The 15,332-nt window shown below is 42.8% G+C and overlaps 1 protein-coding gene across 10 annotated transcripts in view; it reads right to left on the reverse strand.

Annotated features, from left to right (window-relative positions):
- The window catches only part of MTUS1 (microtubule associated scaffold protein 1), a 160,557-nt gene that overhangs the window by 23,453 nt on the left and 121,772 nt on the right, over positions 1-15,332 (reverse strand). For 9 of the 10 annotated variants that reach the window (XM_074383970.1, XM_074383971.1, XM_010346095.3 and 6 more), the window contains one exon: positions 5,771-5,837. In XM_074383970.1, the coding sequence (XP_074240071.1) occupies positions 5,771-5,837 (67 nt within the window). Of the gene's footprint in view, positions 1-5,770; positions 5,838-6,873; positions 15,111-15,332 lie in introns of those variants that run through there. The other variant, XM_039461016.2, reaches the window with a different exon arrangement.

Consider the following 15,332-nt stretch of genomic DNA (forward strand, 5'->3'; position numbering starts at 1 on the left):
ACATTTTAGCTAAGACTTAAAAACTGAGTAAATGAGGAAGAGCCTGAGGGGTCAACGACAGGAGGCGAGTGGGAAGAAGAGCGTCCACTCCAGGCAGAGAGGATACTGTGTATAAGATGTGGACAAGAGGTACAGAGGAACCCATGGCTGGGCCTGGGAGGGGAGGAGGCGTGAATAAAGGGGGAAGAGAGTGTCTAGACGTGAATGTGGACTGGAAGGTTTCAGTCACTCAAATCATAAATGGTGTGCTTAGTATGTCTGGATTTTTTTCCCAAGGGCAAAATGGAGTCTTTTGCATTTGCTAAAAAGGTCCGGTAGACGCCAGGCACAGTGGCTCATTCCTGTAATCCCACACTTTGGGAGGCCGAGGCAGGTGAAGCAACTGAGATCAGGAGTTCGAGACCAGCCTGGCCAACATGGTGAAACCTTGTCTCTACTAAAAATAAAAAAATTAGCCAGGCATGGTGGCAGGTGCCTATAATCCCAGCTACTCAGGAGTCTGAGGCAGGAGAATCGCTTGAACCCAGGAGGTGGAGGCTGCAGTGAGCCAAGATTGCACCACTGCATTCCAGCCTGGGCGTCTAAATAAAAACTGCTTCTAAAAAAAGAATATATCCAGTAGAGACACATGTTGAAGTACAATCCTGGCCACGAGTGGAGACGGGAGTGCAGGCCTGGAGGCAAGGTGACCTGTTCGGTAGCTGTGACAGTATTTTCCAGGTGAGAAACTGTGGGACTTAAAACAGCAGCAGCCAGAATGCTGAGCAGGGATGATCATTTAGGTGACATTTAGGACACAGACGGATATACACGTGGAGGATGGGGAACAGGAGTATGATTTCAGTTGTCAGCTAGAGTGCTAAGTCAATCAGAATGCCACCGCCAAAGCTGAGGAACACGGGTAGATGAGGAGACGCTGCTCAGGAAGGAAGGGGCTGGGCCATCAGGAAGGCCTGATTATACTGGACTAGCTGACCCCGAGGCAGCCCGTCACTGGCAAGCATCTGCAGCTTGGGAAGGGGATGACTAGAAAAATAAACCTGGGTCACTGTTGTATAGGTAGGAGCTGAAACCATGCGAATGGATGAGGAAACAGCTGGCAATGAAACCCTTGCTATATACTATGATACTATTTAAGGGGTAAGTGAACTTATGGGACAGCCGCTTGATAGAGTGTCCCACAGTCCATTAATGTTGATCATAATGAAGACCATGAGGCTGTATGGAAAAGTGCAAAAAGGTCACAGCAGTCATTTGACCAGGTGCAGGGGCTCACATCTGTAATCCCAGCACTTTGGGAGGCCGAGGTGGGCGGACCACTTGAGTCAAGTGTTCCAGACCAGCCTGGCCCACATGATGAAACCCCATCTCTACTAAAACTATAAAAATTAGCCCAGCGTGGTGGTGTGTGCCTGTAATCCCAGCTACTCGGGAAGCTGAGGCAGGAGAATTGCTTGATCCCAGGAGGCAGAGGTTGCAGTGAGCCGAGATCATGCCAGTACACTCCAGCCTAGACAACAGAGCAAGACTTTGCCTTAAAAAAAAAAAAAAATCAAAGCAGACATTAAACATACACGAATCTCAAAAGCATTATGAAGGAAGCCAGAGACAAAAAACAGCACACTTTATCTTGCCGTTTAAATGAGATGCTAGTTCAGACAAAATATTTGATGATAAAGGTTAGGTGAGTGTTTGCTTCTGAGGGAAGGGATGATCCATGTGAAATGGCATGAGACAATTTTCTGGGATGACAGAAATAATCTATGCCTGATAAGTACGTAGGTTTTAGGAGTACATGTCTGTCAAAACTGATGGAGTAATAAGCATTCCACTGTATGAACATTATACCTTCATTTAAATAATTATAGCATGAAGTTGTATATATTCACGTAAAATAAGAACAGGGCCTATGCAAATAAACTTATGTCAGGGTGGTAGAGCTACAGGCTATTTTCTTCTCACTTAATTTTAATTTTCACACACTGTTCCTAAAAAATTTTTAAACTTCAAATGCCAAAAAAATACTTACCAATTACCCAAGAAAACAGAACACATATTATACTATTTTTCCATAGGAAGCAGAAAAGAATCTCTACAGTTACGGACTTTATACCTTACAGAGGTAAGGTATAAAGAAAAGGGACAAGAAAACACAAGAGACAGTAAATACGTCAACGCAGAGTATCAAGAATCCCTGGACCAAAGGGACCCTCTTAAAAGTTTTTGCAGAAGCAAAGTACCAGCCCTTCCATGAAAGTATGAAAAAGTGCAAAAAGGTCACAGCAGACATCTGACCACGTGCAGGGGCTCACATCTGAAATCCCAGCACTTTGGGAGGGTGAGGGGGGAGCGTCACTTGAATCAAGCGTTCCAGACCAGCCTGGTCAACATGGTGAAACTCCATCTCTACTAAAAATACAAAAATTAGTCCAGCGTGCCTCAGACAGCGGATGCACACAGACTACACTGGAGGCTAGCTGGCTTCACCTGGTGGTATAGGATGCTGCCAGAGTGAGAGTGAGAGAACAACGGGAAAGTCAGTGGCTGGTTGGGACAGCTGGAGGCCGTTAGATTCGGAAGGTGGAAAGCACAGACTCTTCCCGGGTTTCGGTGCTCCCGAGTTTATGAACAGTCCTTTTTCTTTGCAGTTCTTAGTAGTCTGGGTATGTTGTCTCCATTTCCATAGAGAAGGTGAAGAGAAATCACTCAATGGGAGAGCGACACCAACCCCCATCGCCCCACCCCCATTGTTTTGGAGGGAAAAAGTGGATGCTTTGACAATGGTGATGGTGGCAGCTCTCTTTTCCTGAGTTGCTGTGGGCCAGGCACTATGCCACTGCTTCACATGCATTACTGTTTTATTCAAGCTCCACAATTACCCAGCAAAATGCATACTGATTTCTTATCACCAGTGAAAAAATCATACTCGAAGAAGTTAGGGAACATCCATCCCACTAGAAGCGGATGGACAAAAATCTAAGTTTTGACTCAACACACCAAACTCCACTGGATTAGGAGAATACTGATGAGGTCTCACTTCCATCTGAGTGTGAAGAGCCTGTCGTTGGATAGTTCTAATAATATTTAGTCTAACGACTATTCCTTTCTGTAGCATAAAAGATGTCCTCATGAAATGGCCAACGTGGTTAATTACTACACAGACGTAAAGCTGCATACATCCTAATACCTATTATTTCATAGCAGTTAACACTCGGTGCTAGATGCTTTACAATGCATTACCTCATATAATCCTCACAACCACCCTTGGGGCAGACAATTATCACCCCCATTTTTACCGAGAATGAAGTTGGGACAGAAGACATACAAAGTGACTTGTCCTAAGTCACTCAGTTACCAGAGGTCTGGACTCGGACAGTGTGTTAACATGAGCCTAACCACTTTACTGCCTCAGATTTTAAGACTGAGGTCTCATCTTTGCTATGTAAAACCATCTCAACTCACGCTGAAACTAACAATCCAACCTGCAGCCTTGAAAGGGTTTCCTGCACCTCTTCATCACAAGTGTTTGTAGGTTTCACTTCCCTCCCCTTACAGAACCAAAACCCTTCTCCAAGCAGAGAAGGGCTGCCATCAAATGTAGGCCTGATGCAACAGCGGCAATGACACATTCCCTAAGAGGCCAGTGCTGGGTGACTGAGGACCTGGACAGGCCACCCACTATACCAACACTCTGGCGGCAGAGAAGCAGCACGCCAGGCAGCCTCCTCGTCACGGACGGAAAGGTGACAGTGGGCAAAGACAGCTACAGCTATTTCCTGTCGGGCTACTTGACTCACTGGAGGTGCTGAATCCCTGGGCCCCAACTGCAATCACTTAATTGTGCTGTCCACTAAAATGTAAAAAGAGTAGCCTGCATTCAAGCACAGTGAATGGCCACAGTGTTCCATTCTCATTTCTGCCTTGTCTTAGGAGAGAGGTTGAAACCCGAATCTCTAGATAGGCTCACCTCCACTTCCACTGGGTTATAATGAACTCTGGAACACACACACAAAAGGCCTCTTTCCTCATCTTCACACTCTCTATTAATTACATTATTTAAGGCATGGACAAAAGCAAATTGCATTGGTCATTTAGGTAATCATAAGGGCAGCTGTCAAGTTAAGTCAGAAAGCCCGCCAAGTCTGAGAGCTGGGCTGTCTCTCAGCTGGGGTTTTCTTGAACTGTTTCACCAGAACTCTCACTTCTTTGGGATTCTGAAGTTTCCATCTGTGTTAAAATTACTTTTCCATAAAGAGGACTTCATTTCCACAGCCTAAAATAAGATCAGGACTGATGTCTTGGCTAGGTATTAGGAATCTGGATGGTTAGTCAGGGATTTGGCCTCGCCTCCTATTGGAAGGGGAAAAGGGAAGAGAAATGCACAAAGTCTTAAAAAAAAAAAAAAAAAAAAAAAAAAGACAGGATCTCGCTCTGTTGCCCAGGCTTGAGTGCAGTGGCACAATGATAGCTCACTGCAGCCTCAAACTCTTGGGCTCAAGCAATCTTCCCACCTCAGACTCCCGAGTAACTGGGACAGCGGGTATACACCACCATGCTTGGCTGATTTTTAACTTATTTTTTGTACAGTCAGGGTCCTGCTATACTGCTCAAGCTTGTCTCAAACTTCTGGCCTCAAGTGATCCTCCCATCTCAGCCTCCCAAAGCGCTGGGATTATAGGTGTGAGCTACTGCACCCAGCCCAGAGAAAAAGTCTTGTCCCCACCTTCACTGCCCTTTGATTTTTGCCCTGGTGAAGGTGAGACAATCAAGAGTGTTCAAATCCAGCAAATCAGATTGGCAGTGTTTAAACTCTGGTCTTGTCCAAAAGAGAAATGGGCAGTTTCTCCTAAAGTTCAGTGAACACAATTTGCTTCTCTGGTTGTTCCCTTGCGTTATTCATACAACATACCTGGGCATCTTTTGCTGAAGTCTATAACATTTGCAGAAAACTGCAAAGGCAAGGAAATCCGCCCTTGGATGATCAGCTCCAGATCTGGCTGAAGCTGAAGCAGGAAGGTGATTCTCTAGGCAGAGAAGCCCAGGGCAGAGAGAGGAACCCCAAAGTGGTCAGTTTACTCCAAGATGGGAGCTGACATAGAAAAGGCAGCGTCATCTCTGTTCCATGAACCCTAAGGACTTCCAGGAGGGACTGGAACTAAAATAAGAGTTTAGCCTGCAAACTGCAGAGCTGGATGGTGAGTGTTGCAGACACGGGCTCCCTGTGGAGCGGGGAGGTGATTCGCCATCGGCCCCCTCCAAATAGTAAGATAGCATAGAATGTGCCTTTTTCAGACAGGTAGTCCTAATGGACAGCAGCCTTTCAACTTCACACTGACTACTCACAAACCATCCGTTGGAAGTATAATGTATTTACTGTTACCAAGAGGGGAAACTTTCACTCTTCTCATAAGAAAAGTGGTTCCGAAGGAAAAAAAAAAAAAAAAAAAAAAGACAACATTATTTAACAGGAATTCACACAATTACAAAAATAATTCTGACCCTCTTTTCAGCAACAGAAATGTTTTGCTCATCAGAAGAAGTTCTGCTAGGCTTAGTCAGATCAGTACCAGGAATTCTGTGAAGTGGAGGTCAAGCTGCCAAGATTCAAAAGAAATGTCGATAGTAAGTGTTTGCACAGATACCAGGGAGGGAGTGCTAACAGCTCCCAGCATGCAACTCCAGCCACGCTGCAGACAGGACAACCACATTTTCCAGTGTTCTCCTTGTCCCATAAAATTTAACAACAACAACAACAAGAAAAAGCTCTTACCTAGCTCTCCCCGGAGGTTAACAAGTTCTTGAGATAGGGTTTTGTGTTGTTTCAGCGCTTCCTCCCGCTGTGGAAAACACACATCAAGTTACTAATGTTTCCAGGAGGGTCCCCTTCAGTAAGGTACACATTTGTTATCACTAGGAAAATGAGACCCAGGATTGAGAAGCCAAGATATGAATCATTTAGGCTAACAATTTGTGTTGTTGAAAGAAACACGGTTGTCCCTTCGTCGTTAAGGAAATTCGTATTTGAAAAATCTGTATTTTTGCAGGTCCCAGTGAAACTTTTGTTTGAAGCAGTGAATGCCCCATTTAGAAATATTTACTTTGAGCCAGGCTTCACTGCTGATCCATAGAGCCTTTCGGCTAATGCATACTGTACTTAAGATGTAATGCATTCTCCTCCTCCAAGGGCAATAAACATCTAATCAGTTTAAGATAAATATTTAATGTTATAAACATAGGCACATATATGCACTTTGTCCCATAATTGCAAATAAAAAAGTTTCGTTACAATGCCAGTCCTTCTAAAAGAAAGACAAGAAGTTTGTTATAAAGCTACAGCAGAAAGATAATCCTTTAAAGAGAAAACTAATTTTTTCAGCTCCGTACCATTTTCTAAGGATTATGATACGTTTTGGATCAGTGATCATTCTAAATAGACGTTAGAAAAACAAACCAAAGAAAACCAGATGGCTGTTTTTAGTATTAGAGAAGCAATGATCAACCTTGAGGTAAAGAATAATTTTCAAGTTATCAGCAACTCACAGCAATCACACATACACACATACTTACACAAATACAGTAATTACATACAGTTCCTTAAAAGGTAGATTCCCTAGAACCAGGGCGTAACTAAAAAAAAAAAAAAAAAAAAAAAAAAATGAAGAATTTCAAAGCTGGCTGAAAAATGTCCTCACAAGGATCACCCAAGACGGAGCTCCCACCGCATCCTGATCACAGCCTTGCGGAGATCATGAGACCCGGCCTTTGCAGGCAAGAGTTGCTTGTCATTCAAAGCATTTTCCCGGAATTCCAGACAGCCTCTGCAGTAGTCCCTGACATTCTTCCAGAAAAGCACTATAAACAAATACTAATTACCCTTGTTGCTGCACATGGAGAATAGAGGCACATTTTGCTGCTGGGGCAGCCCATTTTCCAGCTTCTGTCTCCAAGTTCCCCCACCCCTCGCACTGTCCAAGAAGCATACAGGTGGCTGCGCCACCCACCAGTCGGGTCTGTCTACATTCAAAGCTCTAGCAGGAGGCTCGCCATTGGCCCTCGGGCGTCTTACTTCATGTCCTGCAGGTTACCGTGCGCCTCGGATCCCTCTCTCACAGAAGCTGATACTGCAGCTTCTGCCTTTGGCACAGGCAGCCTGCGATTACTTAAAGCCACAGCCTTTCATTTCTGAAAAACGAGAGCCAGGCATTAGACTGATCGATTGCCACTTAGTTAAATATCAGCTGCAGAGAGGGAAAGAAAAACTGACCCTCTCTGCTTGGATAATGGAGTTATTTTTAGACTTCGTGAGCCTTTTTCCTCCCCTCTCTAATTGAGGTCATTAGATGATCACACTTCCTAATAGAAAAGGGAAACTTGTTCTTCAAAACCCATATACTAAATCAGGTTATGAACTAGGTGAAGGGCGAGGAAAGGGGCGTGCCGTCGTTTAGTATTTTAAATGACATTATGAAATGCGCGGTGTTTCAAAATCAGTCCGAAGCGCTCATCTGAGAGTTGGAGATCCCATGTATTTTTAACTTTTGCTTTGTTCTCACCTCTCAATAAGAGCTAAGGCATCCAAGTCTAAATGCCAGCACTGAAACATGGTCAAGAGGAACTGGGATTTAAGAGACACTTTTCACTGAGTACCTTTCGGCCTCAATGGTATTCTAAATGCTTGTTTTTTAAAAACATGGTATTAAGTTGTTCCAAAATCACCAATCAATGAGTCGGAGTTTTTAAAATTAATACGTGGTTTTCTAACGTAGAAATTAAAGTTTGAGGAAAATCAGCCTGCATAATAGAAGAAAAACAAAAAAATATGTATCATATATACTTCTTCTAACATCATAAATTTAAGTCTTAATTTTGTTTAGTAATCGACTTCAAGTAAATACCAGGAAGTTTTGTCACTCAAGTAACAGGAAAAACAAGACAGCTTTACTAAATACCCACAAGCAATCCTGAAACTCATTTGGTAAACTGGCTTAAAATGCACCTTTCAGTGGCAGCCAATTTCTAATAGAAGGAAGAGATGGCAAGAAAATTAAATCATTATTAAAATTTATGGAAACTAATGGGACGATGGAAAAAAATCAGAAATTACAGCTAGTGTAATTTCAAAGAATAATTTTGTGAAAACCTTATGTGCTATTGCAAAAACACGCCAGGTGACATTTTTGCTTATTCAAAGGGTTTTTGGGAAAGGGAGTTTCATTAAGCACGAGGACATCTCCCCAAACTTCTCACGGCACTCCACGTTCCTGTCCTTAATACCCCAGAAACCCCCCACATCTTCCAACCTCTGTCAGTCACAGTAACAGCAACAGGAAAACTGTGAGGTTATCTGTGATTCTTTGTCTAAATGGGTGGTGCAAAAATCAGTCAGTTCTTCCTTCGTAAGGTGTCCTGAATCCACTGCACTTTTTCTATTCGTGTTACTTCCGCTCTAGTCCTGATCCTAGCCCATTCCTGGACTATGCGAAGCACCCCTTCACCTTTCAGAAGGCTGTTAGATTATTAGTCCATATTCTTTGTACATATAAACTCCCTTGCTCACAAACAGCCTCCTAAGTGCATTCAAAACAAATTTTAACAAACCACTTCACCATAGTTTTGCGGACTTGAAGCATTTAGCCTCCCCTGTAGCCTCCCGGCCTCTCTCCTGAGCAGGTCACATGGACCACGCATATCTCACCTCCACAGTCTTGCCAACACCACCCTCTTTGGAATGCAGGGCTTTTCTTTACTGACTCACATAAACCTCTGGGAATGCTACATGTCAGAGACATCATCCCCCTCCCTCACATGCACAGAAAGACCATTTACCCTTCTAAAACGGTTGGTAATTTATTACTTCAAACTAATTAACCAAGCATTTTTCATAGCAGATGCTGTGAAAATATGAAAGAAATGTAAGACACAGTCCCTGCCTTCAAGGAGTGTGGGAATTACCTAGAACTAAAACATCCAGGCCCAATTTTTTGGTCATCTATCAAGGCAGATGACCTTGTTTGATGGGAATAAGTAATGAAAATAACCAAGTGCCTTAACTATATAATCCACAGGTGAAATGCTGACCCCAGTGCTCATACTCAGACAGACACATACTAAGTGTTAGTTTCTGCCTGACTCTCCCTGGTGTTGGCCTTTACATATACTTACCCTTTACTTGTAGATGATAAAATGCATTTAATGTCCCTTAGATACTGATGTACTGTTTCTTTTTACTCGGCTGCTCCTAGATCAGTGTTTCTGTCTGAGATGATAAACTCTTAACAGTCCAGATAACAAGCTGATTCGATTCTCTTTGTACCGTAACATGCAGAATTTCACACAATGTGAAAAGAGAGAAAGGTAGAAAACTGGATGGGAAAATGCCTTTATGCTCCTGCATTAATTATATGAAATGCTCCAAGAAAAAAAAATGGATTCGCCATAATTGAATTAGGAGTCCCTGGGACAGAGGCACTTAGTCTCTGGCTGTGGTCCCATTGGTGTGGCTGCATTTTTGCTAGCCACTGAGTAGCGTCAACAGCACAGGCGATCTTGCAGAGAAGAGCCACGTCAGACAGCTCAGACCTGTGCTGCATTTGACCTCCTCCCCATCACCCACACAGTGAATTTGCTCAATGCATTTAGATTTTTTTGTTCTGAGACAATTTTAACACTAGTGTCACTCAAAATTCACCCTTTTTAAGGTGCTACTTTAGGTTAAATTCCACTTTCAAAAAATAAAAATAAAAAGATTGGGAGGCACTTTGAAGAATCACTCATAGGTCTGTGGAGGGTGACTTCAGTCCTGTTCAAGCTTACCTAGAAGCCCACCGGTATAACCTTTTATGCAGAAACTGAAATTACTACCACCAATACTGTTGACCGCTTTGGCTATCTGTGCAGAATACTTTCTAAGAATAAACCAAGAATTAGAAAAAACTAAAGTAACATTAGTGTGTCTTTTGAGAAACAAGGAATGTTACATTAGTTCCCAGATTCATGAGACATTAGAATGCCTGTAAGTGATGAAATATGCGGGCTACTTAAGTGGGAAACTTAGTTATTAAACAGACTTGCAACAAAAGGGTAAGTGATAGTTGCAAGATTCTCTTAATTAACCACTTTTACCCATAATCTAAGGTTCTAATGCTATTTAGAAAGAAAAGGTTAGCTATAACAAAATATATACATACACAGACACACATACACACACACACACAACCTATATATTATACATATATAAAAATACATAGACATACAATGTCTACGTATATCATGTATATAAAATACATACATATTGTATATGTATACAATGTGTATCTATATTTTATATACATAGTGTGTGTGTGTACATATATATATATACACACACACTGTATATATTCTTCTGTAACGGGAATGACAACTCAAAGGTGATGGGAATTTTTTAAATTGCTTAACTTGGGCCGGGCGCAGTGGCTCACACCTGTAATCCCAGCACTTTGGGAGGCCAAGGCAGGTGGATCACGATTTCAAGAGATCGAGGCCATCCTGGTCAATGTGGTAAAACCTCGTCTCTACTAAAAATACAAAAAATTAGCTGGGCATGGTGGCGCGTGCCTGTAATCCCAGCTACTCAGGAGGCTGAAGCAGGAGAATTGCCTGAACCCAGGAGGCGGAGGTTGCGGTGAGCCAAGATCACGCCATTCCACTCCAGCCTGGGTAACAAGAGTGAAACTCCGTCTTAAAAAAAAAAAAATGCTTAACTTTGCCCATGATTTTGTTTCTCCAACTATTTTTATTATATTTATTTATTTATTTATTTATTTATTTATTTATTTATTTTATTTATTTATTGAGACAGGGTCTCACTCTGTCACCCAGGCTGGAGTGCGGTGGCGCCATCCTGGCTCACTGCAACCTCCGCCTCTCAGGTTCCTGTGCCTCAGCCTCCTGAGTAGCTGGGACTACAGGCACATGACACCACACCTGGCTAATTTTTCTATTTTTTGGTAGAGACGGGGTTTCGCCATGTTGGCCAGCCTGCTCTGGAACTCCTAACCTCAAGTGATCTGCCTGCCTCAGCCTCCCAAAGTGTTGGGATTACAGGTGTCAGCCATCACACCCAGCCTCCAATTGTCTTATAATAGTACTCAGCATACATGACACAATTAGTAAATATTTGCTGATTATAAAATAAAGAGAGCAAAGAACAGGTACATAAGACTTTATGCTCATCCTACATCTGGAATTCCATCTACTCCATTCATATGTTCACTCACATATACATTGTGTTGTCTCTTAGAGCTGCTAAGGTGGTTTCTTAAGAAAGAACTAGATGCAAATCCTGCCCTCAGTAAACTTGCTATCTTAAAAAGCAAAAACAAGCATTAAACCGCTATCTCTAATGTAACATAGAGAATCAAAGAGAAGCATATATGCTCTTGGAATCCAGAGGTGGATGGAACATAGATCTACAAGGCCAGGAAACCATTTATTAAAGACTGCGTTCTGGACTGGGTGTGGTGGCTCACACATGTAATCTCAGCACTTTTGGGAGGCTGATGTGGGTGTACCACCTGAGGTGAGGAGTTCAAGAACAGCTTGGCCAACATGGTGAAACCCCATCTCTACTAAAATTACAAAAATTAGCCGGGTATGGTGGTGGGCACCTGTAATCCAAGCTACTCAGGAGGCTGAGGCAGAAGAAGTGCTTGAACCTGGGTGGCGGAGGTAGCAGTGAGCAGAGATTACATCATTGCACTCCAGCCTGGGTGACAAGAGCAAGATGCTGCGTTTTTTTTTTTAAAAAAAAAAAAAAAAAAAAAAGGTGGGTTCTGGAGCTGTATGCAGTGGAGTCAGAATTCCTAGGGTATCCGGACCTAACTTTAGGTGTAAGGTGAAATTCACACACAGTACCCTTGTCTGGGAAAGTCATTAAGAGCTTGCCAGGTTGTGGACAGACAATGCGTCTCTCTGTAGATCCAACCTGCTGAATTTTTCCTCTAGTGTTGGGATCTACTCTTTCTCTAACTGAGCACCTGATAAAGGCCTTGGGTTGTGTTTAGGGGCCAGGTTCTATGAGGGAAAAGTATTTTTAAACACTAAGATTGTGGAGAGTATAGAAGGCTCATGCCACAGGAGGTGTTGAGAAACTGAGCAGACGCCTGAAGGAAGAGACAACTCCTGACCTTCATCTCAAAGACTCCTGGGCTAGAAGGGCACACAAGGTGGACCTGTGTTCTTCATTTAATTTGCATTTTCCTTTTTTTTGGATGGAGTCTTGTTTTGTAGCCCAAGCTGGAGTGCAGCGGCATAATCTTGGCTCACTGCAACTTCCACATCCTGAGTTCAAGCGATTCTCCTAGCTCAGCTTCCTGAGCGGCTGAGACTACGGGCACATCCCACCACGCCCGGGTAATTTTTGTAGTTTTAGTAGAGATGGGGTTTCACCATATTGGTCAGGCTGGTCTCAAACTCCTGACTTCCAGTGATCCACCTGCCTCAGCCCCCTGAAGTGCAGGGATTACAGGCATGAGCCACTGCGCCTGGCCTGCATTTTTCTTACTTTGGTTGTCTGTGGACTCAATCTATGTAAGTTAAATGTAAGTGGTGATGTGATGCTGCTGCAAAACAGATCTAAACATGTAGGTGCTGGGGGCAAGGACAGCAGCAGCCCAGTGACGATATCTGAACGAAGGATGAAGTACAGGAACTTTACAGGACATTTTTAGTTGACAGTGCCCTAGATCTAGGTTTACTTCCTGGTTCTCCTCTTGCTAGCTGTCTGATAGCAGACAAATTACTTAACTCCATTCCTCAAGTTTCTTATTTGAAAATTCTAACTCGTATCTTTGGTGAGGATTTAAATAAGACAAGTAAAACCATCTGGCACTTAGTAAATACCAGGTTGGTGCACAAGTAATTGCGGCTTTTGCCATGATGGCAAAACAGAAATTACTTCTGCACCATACTAGTGTTCAATAAATCCCTCTTGCTTCACCTCCATGTCTTTATGTACAGCTAGAGCATCTGGGCATGAGAGTAACATTAAAAGGGGCAGTTGTTGCCAAATCACAGAAAGCCTTACAGTCCCAGCTAAAAACCAGAGTCTTCCCAAAACAAAATAACAATGTGAGTTACGCAGGTAATTAAAATTTCCTAGTAGCCACATTGAAAAAAGTTGAAAAAGATGAAGGTAATTTTAATATTTTATTTAACCCAAATATATAGAAACTACTTCAACATATTCAATATAAAAATTATTAATGAGATATTTTACATCCTTTGCTGTTATTCTACATTTTTGGAATCCATGTGTATTTTACACTTATACCACATATCTCAAGTCAACAGATTACATTTCGAATACTCATAGTCTCATAAGGCTAGTGGCTACCACACTGGACAGCTCGGTCCTAAGATAAGGGAGAACTACTCTAAGATTTAATCAGCAGCATGGGATGCTTTGTGAAGAGGAAGCTGTCAGCAATGCTTGGGATGGATTATAGGGGAGAAAGAGTGCAAGCCTAATGATTGGTTAAAAAGTTGCTATCATAGGTCAGCCTGGTGGCTCACACCTGTAATCCCAGCACTTTGGGAGACTGAGGTGGGCAGATCACCTGAGGTTAGGAGTTCAAGACCAGCCTGGCCAACATGGCAAAACCCCGTTTCTACTAAAAAAAAAAAAAAAAAAAAAAAAAAAACAACAACTAGCCAGGTATGGTGATGGGCAACTGTAATCCCAACTACTTGGGAGGCTGAGGCAGGAGCATCACTTGAACCCGGTAGGCAGAGGTTGAGGTGAGCAGAGATCATGCCATTGTCTTTCAGCCTGGGTAACAGAGTGAGACTCCATCTCAAAAAAAGAAGTTGCTATAATAATCTAGTGGACAGCTAGCTATCCAGTGTCTGGGTAAGGATGACATTAGCAGGAATGGCAAAGACACAGGAAGGGGAAAAACCCTGAAATGAGAGTTCAAAGGACTTGACTGACATCATGAGGAGGATAAAGGAGACAAAATAGTTGAGGACAGGGGCCATTAGGCTGAGTACAGTAAAATAAAATAATTGGTTTTTCTCTAAATATCAAAACTTATTGTTCCCTACATTTGATAGTATATAGTTTCTAGCTGGCTTAGTTGGTTATACAAACACACTCTTGAGTTCCTTTCTTACAAATGAAAGAGAAACAAAAATACTGTATACCATTACTGTAACTGAAAAATTAGGTAGTCTCCATCTTCCTCACCAAAAAAAAAAAAAAAGGTATCTGGGCCAGGCATGGTCGCTCATGCCTGTGATCACAGCATTTTGGGAAGTGGAAGCGGGCTGATAACCTGGTGTCAGGAGTTTGAGACCAGCCTGACCAACACAGAGAAACCCCATCTCTACTAAAAATACAAAAGAAAAAAAAAGCCAGGCATGGTGGTGCATCCCAGCTGAAGCAGGAGAACCGCTTGAACCTAGGAGGTGGAAGACGCGGTAAGCCGAGATTGCGCCATTGCACTCCAGCCTGGGCAACAGGAGCAAAACTCTGTCTCAAAAAAAAAAAAAAATCTGGAGAAAGCTGTAAAATATTCATCAAGAATTCATTGAAACTGTCTACCAGTCTGGTTGCTTCCCCAAGGCAGAGACCAAGTCTCATGCCTCTGTCTCCCTGCTGCCTAAACATGCAACCATATCACAGGGGGCTCTGTACGAAATCAGGACAGGTTTGTTGATCTAAAATGAACTACAGAACAACCAAATTGAACAGTTTTCTTTCTGCTTTTAATTTTTATTTTTTCCCTCTGTTGCCTAGACTGGTCTTGAACTCCTGGCCACAAGCAATCCTCCCTCTTTGGCTTCCCAAAATGCTGGGATTACAGGCATGAGCCACAGTAGTTGGCCAGTTTTTTTTCCCCTTTGCATTATCACGTATATCCACCTTTAAAACTGTGATTAAAAAATATCTGGCCGGGCGCGGTGGCTCAAGCTTGTAATCCCAGCACTTTGGGAGGCCGAGGCGGGTGGATCACGAGGTCGAGAGATCGAGACCATCCTGGTCAACATGGTGAAACCCCGTCTCTACTAAAAATACAAAAAAAATTAGCTGGGCATGGTGGCTCGTGCCTGTAATCCCAGCTACTCAGGAGGCTGAGGCAGGAGAATTGCCTGAACCCAGGAGGCGGAGGTTGCGGTGAGCCGAGATCGCGCCATTGCACTCCAGCCTGGGTAACAAGAGTGAAACTCCGTCTCAAAAAAAAAAAAAAAAAAATCTAAGGAGCTCAAGTTATATTCTCTTATCAGTTTCCCCCTTAATTATAGATTTATTGCTATGTCAATAACATGTTGATATAAACTTGGTTTTCTCGATG

The sequence above is a fragment of the Saimiri boliviensis genome, chromosome 13 (assembly GCF_048565385.1).
Source record: "Saimiri boliviensis isolate mSaiBol1 chromosome 13, mSaiBol1.pri, whole genome shotgun sequence".
In the NCBI taxonomy this organism is placed as follows: domain Eukaryota; kingdom Metazoa; phylum Chordata; class Mammalia; order Primates; family Cebidae; genus Saimiri; species Saimiri boliviensis.